This window comes from Mus caroli, unplaced genomic scaffold (genome assembly GCF_978045245.1).
Source record: "Mus caroli unplaced genomic scaffold, Mus_caroli_1 scaffold_17, whole genome shotgun sequence".
Lineage (NCBI taxonomy): Eukaryota > Metazoa > Chordata > Mammalia > Rodentia > Muridae > Mus > Mus caroli.
The window spans coordinates 87,172,383-87,194,659 of record NW_028227272.1 but is presented as its reverse complement, the minus strand read 5'-3'; the positions used below and the strand labels follow the sequence as shown (position 1 = coordinate 87,194,659).

General features: G+C 42.2%; 1 protein-coding gene across 11 annotated transcripts in view; it reads left to right on the top strand.

Annotated features, from left to right (window-relative positions):
• Scaf4 (SR-related CTD associated factor 4) overlaps positions 1 to 22,277 on the top strand; it is a 58,617-nt gene that overhangs the window by 20,969 nt on the left and 15,371 nt on the right. For 2 of the 11 annotated variants that reach the window (XM_085832220.1, XM_021185531.3), the window contains exons 3-19: positions 933 to 977; positions 2,491 to 2,652; positions 3,894 to 4,029; positions 4,615 to 4,754; positions 5,319 to 5,468; positions 10,197 to 10,390; positions 10,664 to 10,772; positions 12,270 to 12,653; positions 12,997 to 13,082; positions 14,029 to 14,219; positions 14,970 to 15,070; positions 15,434 to 15,547; positions 17,420 to 17,576; positions 18,445 to 18,602; positions 19,583 to 19,748; positions 19,838 to 19,924; positions 20,077 to 20,268. In XM_085832220.1, coding sequence (XP_085688346.1) covers positions 933 to 977; positions 2,491 to 2,652; positions 3,894 to 4,029; positions 4,615 to 4,754; positions 5,319 to 5,468; positions 10,197 to 10,390; positions 10,664 to 10,772; positions 12,270 to 12,653; positions 12,997 to 13,082; positions 14,029 to 14,219; positions 14,970 to 15,070; positions 15,434 to 15,547; positions 17,420 to 17,576; positions 18,445 to 18,602; positions 19,583 to 19,748; positions 19,838 to 19,924; positions 20,077 to 20,268 — 2,572 coding nt within the window. The remainder of the gene's footprint in view (positions 1 to 932; positions 978 to 2,490; positions 2,653 to 3,893; positions 4,030 to 4,614; positions 4,755 to 5,318; positions 5,469 to 10,196; positions 10,391 to 10,663; positions 10,773 to 12,269; positions 12,654 to 12,996; positions 13,083 to 14,028; positions 14,220 to 14,969; positions 15,071 to 15,433; positions 15,548 to 17,419; positions 17,577 to 18,444; positions 18,603 to 19,582; positions 19,749 to 19,837; positions 19,925 to 20,076; positions 20,269 to 22,277) is intronic. The other 9 variants (XM_085832219.1, XM_021185533.3, XM_021185539.3 and 6 more) reach the window with 9 other exon arrangements.

Below are 22,277 nucleotides of genomic sequence, written 5' to 3'. Positions count from 1 at the left end.
GGGTAAGAGCACCCGACTGCTCTTCCAAAGGTCCGGAGTTCAAATCCCAGCAACCACATGGTGGCTCACAACCACCCGTAACAAGATCTGACTCCCTCTTCTGGAGTGTCTGAAGACAGCTATAGTGTACTTACATATAATAAATAAATAAATCTTTTTTTTTTTAAAAAAAAAGAAAACCACTTTGAAAGTCAGTTCTCTTCCACCTTTAGTGGGATCTAGCTTAGTTTGCCAGGCTTATGTAACAAACATCCCTACCCATTGAGCTATCTTGCCAGCTCTGCTTTTGAATTCTTTTTAAGTATTGTTAAACAGGAGAATTTATCTTGTGATAAATTACCAAACTGAAAGTTTTTGGTAATATTGTGCATTTGCATTGTGACATGCATTCACAGCGCTTTTCTATATTTCAGTCCTCATAAGCCAGCTATGGGGGAAAGCTATGTTACTGAAGACCATGTTTTAGTCAATGGCACAGTTTAAAAATAGCATTGCTTAGTTTTGGCTCTGTTTCTGTCCCTGGTGAAATAACCTCATGTCTTCATACATGGAGACCGATCAGTTAAGAAAGGACATTGGCCTTGGAGAAGAGTGGGTAGTTTTGTTTAGATGAATTTCTTTCTCAAGATGTTTTATTTATGTATGTAAGTACACTGTAGCTGTCTTCAGACACACCTGAAGAGGACGTTAGATCCCATTGCAGATGGTTGTGAGCCACTATGTGGTTGCTGGGAATTGAACTCAGGACCTTTGGAAGAGCAGTCAGTGCTCTAAACCGCTGAGCCATCTCTCCAGCCCAAGATTTTTTAAAGTTGTTGATTGTGAACTATTTCTGATAGCTCTTTGAGTTAATTGTTAATTTTTTTAAGTTGACAATTTTCAGTGTTTTGAATTGTAGAAAATACAGAAACTAATTTTATGTTCTTTTTCAGCTTTATAAGCACGTTGTTCAAATAGTAGAAAAGTTCATCAAAAAGGTAACTATTGCATTCCTGCATGTTTATGATAAGCAATTATTTTTATATGTGAATTGAAATTTGAATGCATGCGTCTAAAAAACACTCTAGAAAAAAAAAGCAGTCATTGGGGTTGGAGCCACGGCTCAACCAGGTGAGAGCAGTGCAATCTCTTCCAGAAGACCTGGGTTCCGTGCCCACCACACACGTGGGCTGCTAACACTCGTCCTTCCAGAACTGCAGGCTCCGGGAGTGCACTTGGTACACATATATACATAAGCAGACAAAACACGCATATATGATACATGTTTTATTTTTAAGATTTATTTGTTTATATATGTGAGTACACTGTCACTGTCTTCAGGCACACCAGAAGAGGCCATCAGATCCCATTACAGATGGTTGTGAGCCACCATGTGGTTGCTGGGACTTGAACTCCGGACCTCTGGAAGAGCAGTCAGTGCTCTTTACTGCTGAGCCATTTCTCCAGTCCACAGTAAATGTTTTTTAAAAATATTTACTGAATTTCTTTTTAAGCACTGAGAAGTTTTAAAAGGTATTTTTTTTTTCATATTTCTGCCGTTCATTGAGTATTGGTGAGAAGGTTGGTGCTGGGTTCTGTCATAGCTGAGAATAGTGTTGGTTCCCAGCCCTAAGAGCCTGCCATTCTATCCTCTGCCTCATCTGCTCTGTTGACATTTGATTTTCAGGTGCGTTTTTCAGATGAAGTTACTTTTATTTTCCCTGACTTTTCTGTTACCATCATCATTAAGCTGTTTTTAGTAGTATGTTGTCTTAAAGTAAGTGTGTGTGTGTGTGTGTGTGTGTGTGAATAATTAGCATGTCTTTTTCAGGAGCGAACTGAGAATGGTCTTAGGTTTTTTTATTTGTTTGGTTTTGGTTTTATTGTTGTTGTTTTGAGACAGGGTTTCTCTGTATAGCCCTGGCTGTCCTGGAACTCATTCTGTAGACCAGACTGGCCTCAAACTCTCTGGTACATATTTTAACAGAAGTAAAACTAGCATGTTTAAAAGTATGTTTTAGTAACTTCAGAAAGTTATTCAAGACTCAGAATAACTGAATTGTAGGAAAGTGGGTTGGTAAAGTGGCCCTGGAAAGTTTTGGAAGTGAAGTCAAGGATTTGGGGAAACAAAGTCCTGAGAGCGACTTTGAAGTAACAAAGAGTGTCACTGTTGACAGATGTGACACAGATAGAGAGATGGCTGGAGTACGTGAGCAGCTGCTGCACAGTGTGCAATGCATGTGGCAAGCTGCAAGCTGATGTGTGACATAGTGGGTGGTGGATGTGTTTGGGCTTTTTCGTTACTTTTCCTTTCCTTCCCTTTCCCTCTTTCTTTTCTTTCTCCCTTGCTAATTCCAGACAGTTTTACTCTGTAGCCCTGGATGGGCAGGAACTCACTAAGTAGACCAGATTGGGTCAGGTTCACCTCTGGAATGCTGAGCGTGGAGGCGTACACCATTGCACCTCCGATTCCACTTTCCTTGGTCTAAGCTTGTCTCCTCCCCTTTGCAGTGTAAGCCAGAATACAAGGTTCCAGGCCTGTATGTCATCGACTCCATCGTGAGACAGTCTCGGCACCAGTTTGGAACTGATAAAGATGTTTTTGGGCCAAGATTCTCTAAAAATATAACTGCTACATTCCAGTATTTATATCTTTGTCCATCTGAAGATAAGGTATGGTTAAAACCTAACAAGCTAATAACATTTTGCATTTGTTGAGCTTCTTTCCTCTCTATATTTCTTACACACTGCTTACGTTCACGCTGTTGAAGCTTGTTGTTTATGTGACTGGATCTTCATGTTCTGGTCTTGAATTGTAAGTTCAGTTCTTTCTACAGTGCTCATTTCCTATTCTTGCTTATATGTGAAATGGAGGAGTCACTTGGCCTCTGTACAAGGACTTGTATAATGTTGAATTGTAGAAGGAGCCAGAGTTAGAGATCCTGAGCTGAGCTGAGCAGAGCCTGCTGCTGGCGAGTGGGTATGAGGAAGGAGTGCCTTACCTCCGTGCATGGGAAGCCTCTGCTAAACAGCATGGTAACAACAGCCAACAGCTAGGTGCTGTACACTACACATTTCTAGAGAAGATACATTTCATGTTACATATCCTGCAGTTAAAAGAAACTAACAAAGGTTGTTCGGGAAGCATTATCTTTCCTTAAAGAACATATTGCTAGTGGGCATGGAGACACATATCCTTTGATCTCAGCACTTAGTGGGCAGATTGCTAATAACAGCAAGCTGAAGCTACAGAAGGAAGACAAACAACTCTGTGTGAGAGAAAATTCTCACCAGGGTTTTGCCTACTCTAGAAGACCCAGATTTGTTCTTCCCCAACATTCACACATGCAAGTGATCAATCTGCAATAAGACTGCAACACACACACATACACACACATACCACAAACACCACAAACACACACACACATACACAGTTTCACTGAAAGAAAGAAGGAACGAACATGAACGATACCTGCACGCTAAATAGGTGGGAATTCACAGTAAACATCACTAACGCTAACTTAACCTGCTGCTTTAGTTTCTCTTAATTCTTAAAGAAGTTATGTAACAGAAAAGGAAACTTGGTTTGCTCAAACCAGAGAGAGAGGAGAAATGCCCGTTTCTGAGAGTAGAGACATTTTGCATTAGGAGAGGCATTGTGGGTTTTGCAGAGTCTGTGTAAGAACATTAGAAATGGTTCTTGAAGTGTTTACCTTCCTTTTTATTTGCTAGGCGTGTATTCTGTTTATGTTCCTTTCATTGGATCATACCACCGAGAAAAGGCTAATTTGAGTAACTGGGGAATAATTCTGATGGATTTTCTCCCTTATGAAACAGTAATTCTCTTTAAAATCAGATATGACACATTATTTCTATAAATATTTATTGTATGTTCATTTTCTTGCATATAACAGAGTAAAATAGTTCGTGTGCTAAATCTTTGGCAAAAAAATGGAGTGTTCAAAATTGAAATTATTCAGCCTCTTTTGGACATGGCAGCAGGAACCAGTAATGCTGCTCCAGTAGCAGAAAACGTCACCAACAATGAAGGTACAGTGCATATCTGCTAGTGACAGAAGGTCCTGCAAGTGCACTGGCGTCTGTCTGCTTTTCTGTGTGTGTGTCTGTGTTGTCCTGTCCCAGTGTGTTTGCCTTTGTTTTATATCTTATTTTCTCTTATTGTTCTTTAGCTGCCTGTTTGTTTTCATAGGGTGTGGGTTCAGATAAGAGGGAGGATCTCAGAGGAGCTGGGGAGGAAAACCATGATCAGAACATAGTGTAGCTTGTCAGCATTTAACAAAAGTTAGCAAAAGCAAGCAAGCAAACAGAAACAAAGAAAGACTAGAATTTCTGTATGTGAAAGGCTTTGTTTCTATGCTGGTAGAAATTCCTGTGGAAGAAGACTTGATTTGCATTTGGAAGGTACAGTTTTTCTTTCTGTATTTTTACTTCAAATGAGAATATGCCCTTTGTTGCTTCATCTCTCTCTCTATCTAGAATATGTCTTAGGAACCACTATCTATTCATTTTCCTATGTAAAACTAGACAGGATTTTGTTTTAGCAGCAAAACTTGAAAGGCATCTTAAAGGGAAAGTATGTTGACTTGTGAGGCCTGCTGCCCTTTGCTTTTTCAGGCTCACCTCCACCCCCAGTAAAAGTCTCTTCTGAACTTGCACAAGCTCCCACAAACTCCATGCCTACTGTAGCCCAGCTGCCCAGCTCCGATGCCTTTGCTGCTGTGGCTCAGCTGTTCCAGACGACTCAAGGCCAGCAGGTAAGCAGCTTGATGACCAGGTGCTGGCAGAGCAGATGCCACTGTGCTCGCTTCCCGTCCTCCTCCATATGCACCTCACCGGAGAAAATGGCTTCCGTCAGAGTAGCCTTTACCAGGGAGCTAACGTGAGGAGTTAGGGCTGCTGAGGAAGTGTGAGCTTGAGAAAGAAGGAAGCGATCAATCGAGAAGACCTCTTTGAAAGAGCTTGAGAGCTGTTGGAGTGGCAGGTGTTGTTGCTAACAATCCTAGTACTGCTGAGTGATTCAAGACGATATGGAGTGAACTTTGCTGTATTTCTAGAAAACCTCCTGTCACAATTCCACGTGTTTTCTCTCTCTGAGCCTTGTTTGTATTTTTGGGATGGTCAACATCCATTTCTGACCGTAAGCAATGCGCACTGTAATGTGTTCACTCACCAACCCAGCGTACATTAGTCAGAGCTGGGTGCTTTCCTGTTACTTACACCTGTCTGTTCTCAGTCACTGAAGATTCGTTTCTTTTCAGTAAATTAACTTTGATGATGTTGCTTTGTCGTGTGGTTTATCAGTTTTCCCATTCTTTAAGCTTCAGCAGATCCTTCAGACTTTTCAACAACCTCCACAACCACAGTCTCCCGCCCTTGACAGTGCTGTGATGGCTCAGGTTCAGGCTATCACAGCTCAGTTAAAGACAGCTCCTACACAGCCACCCGAGCAAAAAACTGCATTTGACAAGGTACGCTTCTCTCACATCACCCACTGTCTGTCTTACTCAGAGCACCTTGTGAGACTTCTCTCTTCTGTAGCTTCTCTGGGTTGTTCTTTTGTTTGTGGTTTGGTGATCTTTTTCTCCTCAACATCAAAATGTATATTTTTCCTGGTGTGTGATGCAGGCTCGCTATAAAAAGTTTCCAGAATAAAGAAAAGTGAGCAGAAGGAAATTGTTCACTGACTGGCCCACTCGCCTCACAACGATGCTCAGTGTTCTGTTGTACGTTTTCTCCAGAAGTAATGTACTGTGGGCCTGTGCCTTTGTTTTGATCTTTATTGTTAGGTCTCTCTACATTCAGCTTGAATGGTCCTTAAGATTCCAATAGGCAAGGCATCCGAGGTTACCTGTCTTGCTACTGATAGACATTTGCTGTTGCCGTGATACCCATAGTTACCATGTCTGTGAGGGGAGTTCTAGGAGGACTTCAGCATCTTTCTGCTTACTCAGGGGGCCTTGCCATCCTTAGACATTCTGTTTCTATGTGGCTGTGACCAAATACCCAAGAGAACAAAATTGAGGGAGGGTGTATTTTGGTTCTTGGTGTCAGAGAATTGAATCCATGGTTGCAGGAGGACTGTGTGGCAGATGAGCCTCTTCAGTTTAAAGGGGAGGGAAGAGGACCTGGACCAGGTGAATCTTTGAGAACTATGCCCCTGGTGGCCTTCTTACAACCATGCACCATCTTCCAAAATTTTTTTCCACCCCCAACACACACACACACCGCCAAAAAAAGGAACATGCCACCAGCTAGGGAGCAAGTAAATGTTGAGCATGGGCCTGTGGGGAGCATCTGAAAGTGAAATGTGTCAAGCATGTTTATGGTATCCCTGGGCTGTGTGGATACCACAAGGCTCTTCTTCTGTCTCGTGGGTTTTTGTTAGGGTTATGCTTTAAAAGTTCTTTTTTTTTGAAAGATTTATTTATTATTATATCTAAGTACACTGTAGCTGTCTTCAGATGCACCAGAAGAGGGCATCAGATCTCATTACAGATGGTTGTGAGCCACCATCTGGTTACTGGGATTTGAACTCTGGATCTTCAGAAGAGCAGTCGGTGCTCTTAACCACTGAGCCATCTCTCCAGCCCGGTCTTAAAATTCTTATTCTAGTTTCACAGTAAAAAGAAATATAAAATATATATAATTTGAAAATCATAGCATTAAATGACATGTTCAATATCATGGTCTCTAAAATTTGTGATTTTGCCTAACATAAGAAAAATTTTATCACCAGTAATTAGTAATGATGAGGTAGATAAATTCCAGTTTTTCATTATTTTATCTCAGTGATTAATGAGTTACTGCTGACTTTAAGAAAGACTGGGTTAAATTTTGAGTGGAAAAAAAATAACAAACAAGACTAGGGAGATTGTTTAGCTAGTAAGTGCTTGCATTGTAAGCATCATGACCTGAGGTCACATCCCCAGTGCTCCATGGAACTTGCTGTCACCCAGTCTAGCCAAGTCTGTGAGACCCAGAGTAAGACCAAGGACATAATAAACATACTCAGCGTAGAGCTGGACAACAACACACACATTTCACACCTGCCCCCCGAATCTGTGGTTGAAGGGGAAACAGAATACAGAGTTCTAAAACAAAAAGAAGCTATGCTAGACTGGTTTGAAAAGATGTGTTTGGATGTGTGCACACATGTGAACAGAAGAATTAATCCCTTGGTATCATTTGGAAGGCTCTCTGTATCTTATGTTTGTCCACTCCTTTTGGAGTGGAGTCTATTCTACAATATGGTTTAAGGTTTTGGTTTTTTATGTTTTTTTTTTTTTTTTTTTTTTAAGATTTATTTTATTATGTATGAGTACACTGTAGCTGTCTTCAGACGCACCAGAAGAGGGCATCAGATCTCATTACAGGTGGTTGTGAGCCACTGTGTGGTTGCTGGGATTTGAACTCAGGACCTCTGGAAGAGCAGTCAGTGCTCTTAACCACTGAGCCAACTCTCTAGCCTTGTTGAAGGTTTTGTTAAGCGTATGTATTTTATGTATTAAAATAACTAATTTATACTTCATGTGTTATTGATTTATTATAATGTCTTACTTGTGTTCATGTTGGGTGCTTCTTTGTTGGCTTGTTTTTTGGACACTGCTTTGTCACACCAATGTTTATTTCTGCATCTTAGTAAGGTTGAAGTAACGTGTATCTGGTGTTGGGGATTAAACTCAAAATCTTAGCATATGCAAATACCTGACCACCCAAGACATAAATATACACTTATTTCCTAATGCACCTCTGCTTGATCTTTCTTAAGTCCTTACGAATGGATTCTACAAATAAACTACAAGTGGCATCCGTGGACAGTAGATAATTGATTGGATGGGAAGATTTTTCTTAGATTTACTTTATGTGTGTGAATGTTTTGCCTGTATGTATGTATATATGTGCATGCCTGGTTCCTATGAGGGTCAGAAAAGGCATCAACGTCTCTGCAACTGGAGTTACAAATGCTTTTGAGCCACCACGTGGGTGCTGGAAACTGAATTGGGTCCTCTGTAAGAGCTGTCAGTGCTTTCAACTACTGAGCTGTCTCTGTAGCTGTATGAGTTTTTTTTTTCTTAAAGAATTCATTTGTGTACTTGTAGAAAACCAGCAAATGTAAAAAATTTTTTTTCAGGTAGATGAGCAGCCTGTAAGCCCATATAATGTCAGCAATGTAGACCTTCCTGGGAACATCCCAAAGGGCAGCGGACTAGAAACTTGGGCAGGCTTTCTGTGCTGTGCTCCTCAGGGGGCTTCTTCAGGAAACAGTTCGTGGGGAAAGATCATGTCCAGGGCCCACTTACTTGACAGGTCGATCTGCTGCATTCCTGGTCTTTTGATTAAATGACGTGATCTAAAGTATTTTACCTCCGATTAATCACAATAATGTCTTTATTAGGGTGGACCTGACAACTGGTGCCTATATTAGATATCCAGGTATTCACGATGTACCTGTCGAGTAGACAGTACTATAAACGCATCCCTTCAGCTCTCAGGTGTGCTGAGAGTTTCTCCTGCAGAGAGCTCACTTACTTTAGTGAATGGATTTCTTTGTTTCATTCATACTTGCGTTTCTAGTCTTTTGGAATTGCTGGGTAGTACTGTTTGTCATTCTCTGCATGCAGCATCTGCTGCTATTACTTTCCCTCTTACATACAGCAGTGGAAATGCTGAGTAAGACCCCGGCAGTGGTTTTACCTGAAGGAGTCCTTTGCACAAAGACATTGTATGCTGGGGGTAATGGCATGGGGTGTGTATGCTGTGTGCTCTGTGCTCCTCATTGCAGTGAGGCCTGTTTTACACTAGACACTGGGAACACTTACTCAGATCTCTCTACATCTTCCTCTAAACCACCAGAAATTATTATTTTTTAAACTAGAGATTTTTTTGTTTCAAATCTTTTTCCAGATAATATACATGGATATTAAAACTGAAAAAAAATGTATCTTGTTGTTACCACAAATTAGTACCAGAAATACAGATTATGATCAGAAAATACTAATTGCTCTTTTATAAAGAAGTTTACTGCTCTGATGATGCACATCTTTAATCCCAGTACTTGAGAGGCAGAGGCAGAAGCAGGTAGATTTGAGTTCGAGGCCAGCTCACTCTACAAAGAGTGCCAGGCCAGCCTGGATTGTTACACAGAGAAACCCTCTGTCAGACAAAGAGTTTTACTGTGCCACCAAACACTCTTTACCCTCGGTGTAGTTCTGTGTAAAGTGTTGTCTAGGAAAGCCCTTCCTCTTGTGACTTAGAAATTTTTTCATAATGTACACTGGAGTTGGAAGGCAGAACAGCACAAGAAATGTGAGTTAGGAGCCTGAGGTGGAAACCCATGAGCTTAGTAGGCATAGCTGGATCATTTTATTATGATTACAAAGTGTATAATCTCTTTAAAGGAAGCCACAGTAACTGTTCAGTGTATTACATTCCCTTCTTAAAATAAGCTTAATTTTTTAAAGTTATGATGGGTGTGATTTATGTATGGCATGGTTCACGTGGAGGTCAGAACAATTTTGAATAGTCTTTTTTTCCCCTTCCACCTTTGCTAGGGTTCTAAGGATGGAATTCAAAAGGCTTGCAAGACAGGCAGCTTATCTGCCAACCCATGAACTTACAGATTATATGTGTTAGGTTTTTTGTTGTTTGTTTTAAGAAAAGTTTGGGAAAATATGTGTGAGTGCTGAAGTTTTGAGAAAGAAATTTTATAGTAAAACTGCTGAAATGACTGTTGGCCCTGTCCTACCCCATATATATTTTTTTCTTTGACTATATTAGTATATTCTCAACTGGGCAGCACACGGGCATATGCGTTTATAGGGATAGGGTAAAGTCTGCACTGTAGCGGCCTGAAAGCATCCACCTATTAGCCTGTGCACAGAGCTCCAGAAGGTTAGCCTAAACAAGTGGGTATTTTACATAAGTGTACTCATAAACTTACTATGAAATAAGCAAAAAAGAACACTGCTTTCATCATTGGAAAAGGAAAATAGAATTTAAAGTTGTATTTTTTTCTAACGTGCACTTAGTCAAAATTGACTGTCTTTAGACCAAGGCCCCCAGAACATGCAGGAGAAAAAGAAATTGTGTATACAGCATGGTAGGGGTATGGCTAGTGCAAATGTGTTATTTCTGTAGTTTCTTTTTTAGTGACTCAGTCTTTGTTTTAAAATGGAATATTGCCATACATATTGCAGAAGCTGCTTGATAGATTCGATTATGATGACGAGCCAGAAGCTGTGGAAGACTCAAAGAAAGAGGATGCTGCAGCTATCAGCACCGCAGCCCTTGCCACGGCTGCGCCTCCTGCACCCACTGCAGCCACACCTGCTGTTGCCGCGGCTGTGCCTGTGCCCTCTGCTACCTCTCCCCCTCCTCCACAGGCCCCATTGTGAGTTCTTCCTAATGCCTTGAAAGTTGTATAATCTAAGCAACAGTTAGGATAAAAACACATTCCAGTACAGTCTTTGTTTTAAAAAATTATATTAAAGAAATTCCTATTGGGAATATTGTCCTTATCAGAGTTAGAATTTTAAAATGTGGCATTTATGTTGTACTAAATATGTTGATTGCCTGTTACTCCAGAGTGACATTCTGCAATATAAATGTAACTTAGGGCATTCAGTGCTTTGAGTGAGTAATGAAAGTGCTCACCTCATTTTAGTGGGTACCCTGGAGATGGTGTGCAACAGCCAGCATACACACAGCATCAAAGTATGGACCAGTTTCAGCCTCGAATGCTGCCAATACAGCAGGATACGATGCACCATCAGGTACCAGCATTTTTCTTTTTCTTTTCTATTTTTTTTCCATGTTTATATTTTATTCCTCCTTTATTTGTTTGTTTGTTTGTTTGTTTGTTTGTTTGTTTTTTGAGACAGGGTTTCTCTGTGTAGCCCCAGCTGTCCTGGAACTCACTTTGTAGACCAGGCTGGCCTCGAACTCAGAAATCCACCTGCCTCTGCCTCCCAAGTGCTGGGATTAAAGGCATGCGCCACCACTGCCCAGCTTCCTCTTTTATTTTTTTTATTTATTTATTTTTTTAAAGATTTATTTATTTATTATATGTAAGTACACTGTAGCTGTCTTCAGACACACCAGAAGAGGGAGTCAGATCTCATTATAGATGGTTGTGAGCCACCATGTGGTTGCTGGGATTTGAACTCCGGACCTTCGGAAGAGCAGTCGAGTGCTCTTACCCACTGAGCCAATCTCACCAGCCCCCTCTTTTATTTTTATTAGATATTTTCTTTATTTACATTTCAAATGTTATCCCCTTTCCTGGTTTCCCCTCCGAAAACCCCCTATCCCCTCTCCCCTCCCCCTGCTCACCAAACTCCTGCTTCCTGGCGCTGGCATTCCCCTACACTGGTGCATAGAACCTTCACAGGACCAAGAGCCTCTCCTCCCATTGATGACTGACAAGGCCATCCTCGGCCATTTTTCTTGTACTGACCTTTTTGTACTTCTAAGCACTGCTGTTACTACACAGTTTGTGAGGCGAGCTGCAGCTCCAGTGGAGGCTGTGGAGTGGCTACTGTCTTGAGTTGCTTTTGATTTCAGTTACAGGGTTATAAACATGACATCTCATCTACTAATAATACATGTTTTCGTTAAAATAATTTAATAGCATTGACCTTGTAAAGAAACCTCCTCGTCACAGAATGTTTCCCTTGCTAGAGTCTCTCTCCTGCATGCTGTGATGATTGGATACTATGGAGAGCTTTCCATTCTTAGTGTCAGTTGTGTTGCTAGTGTGTATGTACACCAGAGGTTACAGGAGATTCTGTAGCTTCACTTTGCTATGAATCGAAAACCATTGTTTTTTTCTTTTGCACTTGTTTCTGAGATGAAGTCTTGTGTGTGGATCTGTCTCCATTTGTAGACCAGCCTGACAACTCTGGTGTACACCATCATGCCTAGCAAACACAGGTTTTTTTTTTTTTTAAGGAATCAAAAAGCCACTTCTTGCAGCCATTTTTCCTTCTAAAATCGTAATTACTGTTAAAAAGTTGAAGGAAGACCATTTGCAATCAAGCACCTCCTTGGCTGAGGTTAGCTTGTCATTGTCACCTTGTACATAAAACTGCACCTTAAATCACTGTTCAGAATTCTGGATGAGTTGCAGAACTTTCAAATATGTCATATTTGAGTATGTAATAATGGTATAGAAACCGGGTAGCTTTTCTCAATTAAAATGTATTGAAGTTTTTCAAAGCTATTTTTTGTTGCTGGTACTTAATAGATTTAACTCTTCTTTAAAATGAAAGGTTCCGCTTCCTCCTAACGGACAGATGCCAGGATTTGGGCTTCTTTCTGCACCACCTCCATTTCCTCCCATGCCTCAGCCGGGGATGCCGCAGCCTGGGATGGCTCAGCCGGGATTGGCACAGCCTGGGATGCCTCAGCCTACAATGCCACAGCCAGGGATGCCACAGCCAGGGATGCCGCAGCCAGGGGTGCCTCAGCCTGGGATGGCTCAGCCAGGATTGGCACAGCCGGGGATGGCTCAGCCTGGGATGCCTCAGCCTGCCATGCCTCAGCCAGGGATGGCTCAGCCTGGGGTTTCTCCAGCTCCACCAGTACAGCCAACTTTCCAATCAACTTTTCAGCCACAAAATGAACCCCATTCACAAAAACCACATCAGCAGGTAGTAGTTTCTTAGGTTGATTTACACACATTCCTTGTTGTTCCTTTGCTGATTTTGTTTCAGGGTGCTCCAGGAGTTTAGTAGAGAGTCCATACAAGTGTGGGGCTGAGCTAGAGGGAAGAGGTTCAGTCAGTGCCTAGATTACAGTGTTTGTATGTGATTTATACAAAGTAACTTCCACAAGTAGTGAACTCTCCCCTTAGTTTGCAAATACTGTGAAAGGTTTTGTTTTGTTTAATGGTGGCTAGTACTCATTTGATCCAAGAAACAAAAAATTAGTATGTATATATATCTTTCAGTTTCTAGATTTCTGATTTTTCTGGGTTTGTTTGTTTTGTTTTTAAAGGAAATGGAAGTAGAGCAGCCTTGTGTTACAGAGGTTAAGCGGCATGTGCCCGAGAGCAGAAAGTCGAGATCCAGGTCAGCATCCAGGTAACTTAGAGGATGAGCTGTGGCTCTGTGATCTGAGGACACTGGGAAACCTCATTACACTGCCGCTGCTGCTTGTTGTTGTTGTTGTTGTTGTTGTTGTTAAATAGGGTGTAGTATACTATATAACCCTGACTGGCAAGGGACTCCGTGTGTAGACTTGGCTGGCCTTGAATTCAGAGCAATCCACCTAACCATATCCAGCTTTAGGTTTTTCTGATATTCAAAATGTTAACATTAACAGTTGGTACATAAGGAGAAGGTATCAAAAATAACAGATTTTCATTTTGTTTTTTAGTCAAATCTGGGGTTGGAGCTAAGTCAGAGTGCTTGCCTCATGTACCTAAGGCTCTGAGCTCAGTCCTGAGCACTGCTTGAACTAGGTCTGCTATTGCACACCTATAACCCCAGCACTGGGGATCAGAGGTTTCAGGCCAGCTTGATATACATGAGACCTTGCCTTGAAAAGATCAGAATAAACAAACAAACAAATAAGCAAGCCAGCCAGCCAAGTAAAATTGTTTTCAAATTTAAGTCACCTTACCCACATTTTGTTTGAGTGACTTAGTGGTGGTGGTGGTGGGGGGGAGTTCTAGGAGTTTTAAGTTCTACACTGACAACAGAAGTGGGCATAGCATATTGAAGTCACCGTCCACTGTGTTCTTCAAAGAAGAAAGGGTTAGGAGCAGCAATGTTCCCAGCCGTGAGCATGGACTTCTTAGACCATGAAGATGGAATTGCGGGGAGTGTTAGAGATGCTACACGGAGAAGACAGTTATAAGCCATCAGCTTTATTTATTTTGTTTAAATTTTACCCTGCATTCCCTGTTACCAAGTTCTTACAGATCCAAATGTTCACATACATACTTGTGGTTTTTCTTAAACTTAATATATGCATCTTTCCCTTCTTTCTCGTGTGCTATCCATCTCCTTATTGGAAACGTATTAGGTCACCAAAAAGGAGAAGATCTAGGTCTGGCTCTAGGTCTCGGAGATCCCGCCACCGTCGCTCTCGGTCTCGGTCCAGGGATAGGCGCCGACACTCACCTCGCTCTCGATCTCAAGAAAGACGGGATCGAGAAAAAGAGAGGGAACGGCGGCAGAAAGGCCTCCCTCAGATCAAGTCAGAAACTGCCAGTGGTAAATAGTGAACCTGTCTTCATACTCTCTCCCCACCCCCACCCCCGTTGTGGGTTTAAGATGTTTTATGACTGTTGGCAAAGCCATAAATGATACGTTATCATTGTGGTCGAGTTTTATTCTGAGTAGGGCTTCTGTGTGTATGTCTGACTTATGTACTACACGGGCTTTCTAGTACTTCTGTACATGAGCTAGTGTATCTTTCCACCAGCACAACTGCTTCCCTCTTTGATGAATATTCAGTAATTTGTAGGCTGTGTTAGCTTGGTTGTCATCATTTTTAGAACATACATAGTAGGCATATTCTTGTAAATCATTAACTACTACAGTTTACATCATAATAGTGACCAGTAGGTATTTAAAATGAGGCTCATGCTTAGGAGACACCATACAAAGAAACTATGCACTGAAGCTACAAGTGGGTGGCTGCTGCTTAAGGCTAGGTGGTTGGTAAGAGCCTGAGGTTCCAGCCTGGTTTTGTTCTGGCTGACGGATGGTCACTGCTGTTAGGGCCTGAGGCTTCATAGGTATTGTTAGGTCTAGTCACAGAGGGACTAAGTGCTTTTCCAAGTCTTGTGTGCTAGTTTAATTTCTAAATAACTACTTTTAAACTTTTAAGTTTATATGTACTTTAATGAATGGGATTTCCTATTTAAACTTTTGGCATTGTGATGTGACATAGTCATGACACTTATTAATGTGCAGTGCTGCTGGGTGAAGTGTGTGTTTTAATGACTAATTTACTTTCAGTTTGTAGTACCACACTGTGGGTGGGACAACTGGACAAAAGGACTACTCAGCAGGATGTTGCCAGTCTCTTAGAAGAGTTTGGCCCAATTGAATCAATTAATGTGAGTATTTATTGCCTTTAGGATGCGGTGCTAACTAAGCAAGAAGTGCTCAGTTGTTTTGAGACTGAGGCCTTGAGCTCTCAGCTGCAGGCTCCCTTAACATTCTGTGCAGTAGATTCCTCTTGGACAATGGTGCTTACGTTGAAATACCTTTCTAGGAAAGTAACAAAATGTGCACGGTTTAATTAAGAGCAGACTTGAATTGCCACGGTCTGACCCCACAGGTTCTTACTTAGCTGTTTGGTGGTGGTGCTGGGGGCTGCGAGGTTGTGCTTGCTCACAGTGCTTGAGCTCTTCTGTGGACTCAAAGCGCTGCTGAGAAGGAAGGGGTGAGTGCTCTGACCTGTGGTTTGCTTCTGTCAGATGATTCCTCCCAGGGGCTGTGCCTACATTGTCATGGTTCATAGACAAGATGCATACCGTGCCCTGCAGAAACTGAGCCGAGGAAACTACAAAGTGAACCAGAAATCCATAAAGGTACATTTCATCATTTACAAAAGGGTTTGATATGTAAATATACTGTTGTTGGGGGTTTTCTCTTCAACTATAATTTTACTGCTTGGGAATGGCTTGAGACATAAAAGCTACCCTGTAAAAATACGATAACAACAATAACAAAGCAATAACGTTACTAGTTGACATAAAATTTTATGTAACAATTTTCTTAGGGCATTTATTTCTTTATTTAATTTTATTTATATGAGTACACCGTCTTCAGACCCACATTAGAGGGCATCAGATCCCATTACAGATGGTTGTGAGCCACCATGTGCTTGCTGGGATTTGAATTCAGGACCTCTGGAAGAGCAGTCAGTCTCTTAACTTCTGAGCCATTTCTCCAGCCCTCTTTGTTTGTTTGTTTGTTTTTTAAAGATTTATTTATTTATTATATGTAAGTACACTGTAGCTGCCCTCAGACACTCCAGAAGAGGGCATCAGATTTCGTTACGGATGGTTGTGAGCCACCATGTGGTTGCTGGGAATTGAACTCGGGACCTTTGGAAGAGCAGTCGGCGCTCTTAACCACTGAGCCCTGTTTATTTGTTTTTAACCAAGCTTTTCTTCTCCCCCAGCTCTTCCAGATCCCACCTCCCTCCCTAACTCTCCATGTCCCTTCATCCCACCCCCTCACTCCCCACCACCACCACTGGGGTCTGGAAAACAAGCAATAAAACGAGGGCAGAAAAGCACAGAAAACATCACATCCTCTTCAAAATCAGAAACCAAAACACATAGGCAAAAAGTCACTGAGACAAAAATGCCCAAAGCAGCTGGAGAAAAAGTCCAACAAAACTCCCAACAAAGAGTTTGTTTTGAGTTGTCCGTGCACTACTGAGCATGGGCCTGCTCTGAGGGAAATAAATGCAGGGAAAACTAATTGGGAAAAACTCATGTTTCTTTGGCAAGCAAATGTTAGTTTCAGGAACCTCTTGGTTAGAGGTGGGAGCCTGTGCTGGCTTCTCCCATTTCTGAGCTGGTGCCTTATCTGGCTTGATCCCAGGCAGGACCTGTAGAAGCCATCTCTGATTTTTGTTTGTTTGTTTTGTTTTGTTTTCGAGACAGGGTTTCTCTGTATAGTCCTGGCTGTCCTGGAACTCGCTTTGTAGACCAGGCTGGACTCAAACTCAGAAATCCACCTGCCTCTGCCTCCCGAGTGCTGGGATAAAAGGTGTGCGCCACCACACCCGGCTCCCCCCCACCTCCCTCTCTGATTTCATAGGTGTATCAGTACAATTGGAGTTACCCAGGCCCTTTGCACATAAGTTCCCTGAACCCTGTGGGGAGGGTTTAAAGAAGGTAGCCCATTTAGGATGTTGGGTCTCTGTTATTTCCTATCACTTGCAGAGTACCACATCTGTCTAGCTCTAATTGGTGCTTTAAAGATGTTTTCTAGTCAAATATTCTTGTATAAAAATGTGGATATTCCACAACCTAAGGTTTACCACCCCATCTTAGAATTAACTGTGAAAACAAAATTAACAAAGGTAAAGAAAGTTAGAAGTGCATCCTCTTAAAATTAGACAGCCACCCTCTGAGGAGTCGGGATTCGGTGCTGTTGTAGTTACTGCCTGGTTCTACTCTAATGTGGACTGGAAAAGGATGTTGCCCTCTCTGTCGACTCTGAAAAGTGGTCTCCAGTGTGCTGGGCTTCTCCTTGCTGAGCCCATCCCTCTGCTGTGTGCTGACTGTGCATGTGGGAGACAGCAGAGGCGTTAGTCTGCTTAGTGAGGAGGAGTCTTAAGTGTGCAGGCCCAGTTCGGCCAGGCTGCTTCTGCTGCCCTGTCCAGAGGAGGAGGGTGGTGGGGAGTGGTCAATTGAAGGTTCTTCGTGTATTTCCACCAATTGTAGATTGCCTGGGCCTTGAACAAAGGAATAAAGGCGGATTATAAACAGTATTGGGATGTTGAACTTGGTGTCACTTACATTCCGTGGGACAAAGTCAAAGCTGAGGAGCTGGAGAGTTTCTGTGAAGGAGGCATGCTGGACAGTGACACACTTAACCCAGGTAAGCAGACCTGTCACTGATAGGTCACAGTCATGTAACCAAATGTAAGTTTATGCTTGGCTTAAGTCCCAGTCAGGAGACACTGTGATCTTTCTCTGTGTAGTGTGGTCAGTGGAGAAGTACAGACACTCTAGATATTGTGAGGCTTGTGGTTAAGCAGGACTGTGCACTGAAAACAGACTACTGAGTCCCCATTGCGCATCATCTGTACAAGCTGCCTGGCTAATGCACAGTGCCTCCTCATCAGAACACTTTGAACACAGGAGCATCTTAGGTTTGGGCTCTTTGATTAGAGATGCTGTACTAATAAGATATGGTGGCACAACTCTGTATTATGTTTTAATCCATGCTTCAGAAATAATTTCTTAAAATTATTTCTTTAAATACCCAGAGAAGACACACACACACTCACGCGCACAGGCACGCTTGCATATTAGACCAGGAAGTCTATTTGTGGACACAAATATTACGAGTGTCAAGTTAGTAGTAAGCTTGCTGTGGGGGTAAAAGGTGTGTAGCGTGTTGACAACAAAAGCAAGGACGATCAGTAAAGCCCTGGGATACAGAATGGAAAGATAACTTTCTGGATTTTCTTCCTTCGAAGATACCAAAAGAGGTGGAAGGGGCTCTCAGTTTTTAATAATCGGGAGTGACTGAGAGGATAGCCTTAGAGCTGAGAATGTCTGCTGGATCCATATGTTCACCCATATTTCTGTGGTTACTTGTTGATTTAAATAATTACTAAAAATAATAACATGAGTTTGTTCAGTGAAGCTAATATTTTCTAATCTTTAGTTTTCAACTTTATATATTTAAAGCTATACATGAAAATGGTAACCATTTATTGTTACATTTCTTTAATTCACAGATTGGAAAGGCATCCCCAAGAAGCCTGAAAATGAAGTTGCCCAGAATGGAGGTGCAGAAGCCTCCCACACAGAGCCAGTGTCCCCCATACCTAAGCCTGTGCCTGTGCCTGTGCCTCCCATTCCTGTTCCTGCGCCTATAACAGTGCCACCTCCACAGGTAAGGGATTAACCCTTCAAAGGTCTGAAGGACGACTTTTGAAATCTTACTCTTCTGTCTAAAAGTGAGTAGATAGGCGTAGGAGTTTCCCGACTTTGGTATTAAATCTCTTTGGAAACTCCAGCTTTTTTCCGTAAATGTCAATAAAACCCGATTAAATTTAGATTTTTTCAAGTGTGTGGATCACTCAGTGCCCTTGATTTACGTTGGCCTAGAGATGAAATCCAAAACTCCTATGGAGATGTTAGGCCTTCGTTCTTCAGGGAGTTCCTGTGTTCTGAACTCAGACACACATACCCAAGCCCCAGCTGCTTTGTGGGAGGAAGATGGAATCATTTCATGTTTGTTTACTGTTTTGTTGTTGGAATTGGTTGGTTGGTTTTTTCAAGACAGGGTCTTGCCATGTAGCCCAGGCTACCCTCAAGCTTGCATTTTTCTGTCTCAGTTTCCCAAGTGCTAGAACTGCATGACCCAATATATCTACCTGGCTTATTGATAAACTACAGGTTGCATTTGTTAGGGGTTTGGTAAGTGTCAGACACCATTACTAAATGTGTATTAACTCATGTAATCTCATACTTACTTCAGATTACGTTTCCACTTTAGAAAGCTTAAATAACCAGGAAAGCACTACAGACCATTTGACTCTAGGATCATTTATCTTCGCCTAATACATAAATTGCCAGCTATCCTTTCTTAGACATACATTTCCAATTTTTTAAAATTCCAGCCTTAGAGTATTATTAGACATATTGTATGCCATCAGAACACTAATTGATGCCAGTCAGAATGGCCATCTTACCGGAGAGAGCAGAGCTTAGGGTTATAGCATTTAGGTAGGCACAGGTTGCCTAGTTACTATCTTTTTATTCTAGTCAATGTAGTGGTATAATGAAAACTGAAGAGCGCCTGCTTTTATTTTCTCAGCACACATATACTGTATTTGGAAGCAACTAAGTATGTTTTCATTTTTCTTGCAGGTCCCGCCCCATCAGCCGGGCCCTCCTGTTGTCGGTGCTCTCCAGCCGCCCGCTTTCACCCCTCCCTTAGGAATGCCCCCTCCAGGCTTTGGCCCTGGCGTTCCTCCTCCCCCTCCTCCTCCACCATTTTTGCGCCCAGGATTCAACCCAATGCATTTACCACCAGGTACACTGGCTTGCCTGAGAATACCCTTCTTAGGCCCTGAGATGAAGTCATGTAGCAGGAGTTGACATGGTTTTTCTTACTCTATCTAGGTTTCCTTCCTCCTGGACCCCCACCTCCTATAACTCCACCAGTATCCATTCCTCCACCTCACACTCCACCAATAAGCATCCCAAACTGTAAGCATGTCTTTCCTCTGTGCTGACTTGACGTCTTGGAGTTGGGTAGGAGGGAAAGTGAACAAACAGGAGGGTCTGTAGTCTGGTTGAGATGGTTGACCGGGAGCATGACTAATCACTCAGCTTCACATGTCAATGTGGTTGTTCCTTAGCTACTATCGCTGGTATAAGTGAAGACACTACAAAAGACTTATCTATTGGAAATCCCATTCCAACAGTGGTGTCTGGGGCTAGAGGAAATGCCGAGTCTGGTGACAGTGCGAAAATGTATGGTTCTGCTGGGCCACCTGCTGCACCCACGAGTCTGCCCACCCCTCCTGTAACCCAGCCCGTGTCACTGCTTGGTAAGTTAATTATTCTTTTATTGTTACTTTTTTTCCCCCCTTCATGTTTGCTTTTTAAAAATACTGTGAATTTTGGCAAAGTACTATCCCCCGTGCAGTGTTCCTTTAAGGAAGATCTTAAATGGCTTGTGCAGTTGTTCTTCACTAGGTGGCCTGATGCCTAGGTGTCCTGAATAAAACATTCCCGTCTGCATGCTAATTTGGTGTATACACTAATTAACTTCTGTGGAAGCATTGCTACAGTCCTGTTCTTGATGGATATCATTCCACACTTGCATCTCCAGCAGCTGGTTCCTTGTAGACATTTCTCGTCTTCCCTGTCGAGAGCTTTTAAAGTTCTGACAGATACATCCCTAGGATAATTCTAGCAGAATGGAGTTTTCTGAGTGACGGCTGTACAGTTACGGTGGAGCTGAGGCCTTTCTGACTGGCTCCTTGGTTTTCTTCTGCTGGAGTTGCTTCTTTCCACAGTCTCACCACTGCAGGCAGGAGAGGCACAGCCTAGAGGCAGGCGTTAAAGCTTCCTTGTGGTACTGACCTGCTTCACATCACGTAGTTTTTATAACAGACCATCTTTTAAGGTAATAAATCATACTTGAAGTGTATTGCCAAGAATAATTAACATCTGATTCTCTTAATGGGAAGTTAGTTCTTGTGAGTTTGAGTCTGTTTTATTTTCAGAGGTGTGTGTGTGTGTGTGTATGTGTGTGTGTGTGTGTGTGAGAGAGAGAGAGAGAGAGAGAGAGAGAGAGAGAGAGAGAGAGAGTGCGTGCGTGTGGGTGCATGCACACGTGCTGCCCATTTGCTCTCAGAACCTTATGTAGCTTTAGAGGAGAATTGATTGGCAGCCTGAGATGCGTGACTGGGATGCTGATTTCAGATAAAGCACTTTCCTCTTCACCAAGAGCTTCTGCATTAAAGTTTCTTGTTGTTGTTGCATGAAGCTCATTTGTGATAAACATGCCGATTTCTTTTCAAATGGCTATATCATCCTTGTTCAGGCTACACTTTAGGGCTTGTAATACTAACTTTACTTTGAATTTCCTTAGTAAGCAGGGGGAAAAATGTGAGAGAAGGATCTGGGAAGGTGTTTGTTAATGAAGGGCTCTGACTCTTGTCCTGGCTGGGAATGGCAGAGAGGCACCATGGGGCACCAGCATTGCCTGGCCTCATGTGGATAGGACTTTTTCATATTTCTAATGTGCTTGTATGAGAATCTGAGAATCTGAATCAGATGCAGCTTTCTAGTCAGCCCTTCCTCCACATCCTTTCCACCTGTGCACATCTCTGACTTGGAAAACAATCTTGTCTAAGGTCCGAAGTTGTCAGGCTGCCCTTAACTTACAAAGTTGTGTATATTTGTGATTTTCTTTGGACTTCGTAACTTCACTGAATGAGTAGAGAGATTTTATCTTCTCCAAGAGTGTGCTAGCCGCTGCTTATAAGCACTACTCTTGTTTGAAGTGAGTGCCTGCCTCTCTACCCCTGCATCCTGAGACCCCACCCTTTGTTTCATGCCACCACTGAGCAGACAGCTTAACCTTTGCAACCAACATGAAATAAAACAAAAAATCTGTAAGCTTAAAATTTTAATGTGGTAAGCACAGCATGGCTAAAGAACACCGACTCCCTCCATGGGTGTCATTGCCTGTTGACCTGTGTGTGTCCTCCCTCACAGGATGGTAGGTCATGCTAGAGGCCCCTGGTTCCCATGAATAAGGGGGGGTAGGTGAATAAGGGACTTGACAATGCAGGGCTCTTTCCTGTCCATCCTCTTTGTCTGTAACTTTTAAGACAAAATTTGAAATTTGAAGGTAGTTTCAAATCCTGGAAGGTTTAAAATTTGATATAAGGTAAAAATGGAAACTTTTATTAAAATAAGTACTTTAAACTAACACTTATAGTCTAGTTTCCGTTAACAGAAGGAAAATCTTGTGCATGCCTTCAGTCAGAAATCTGGAAACATGCTGGGCTTTGTGTGTGGCACTGTGCACCCAGAACTCGGGAGG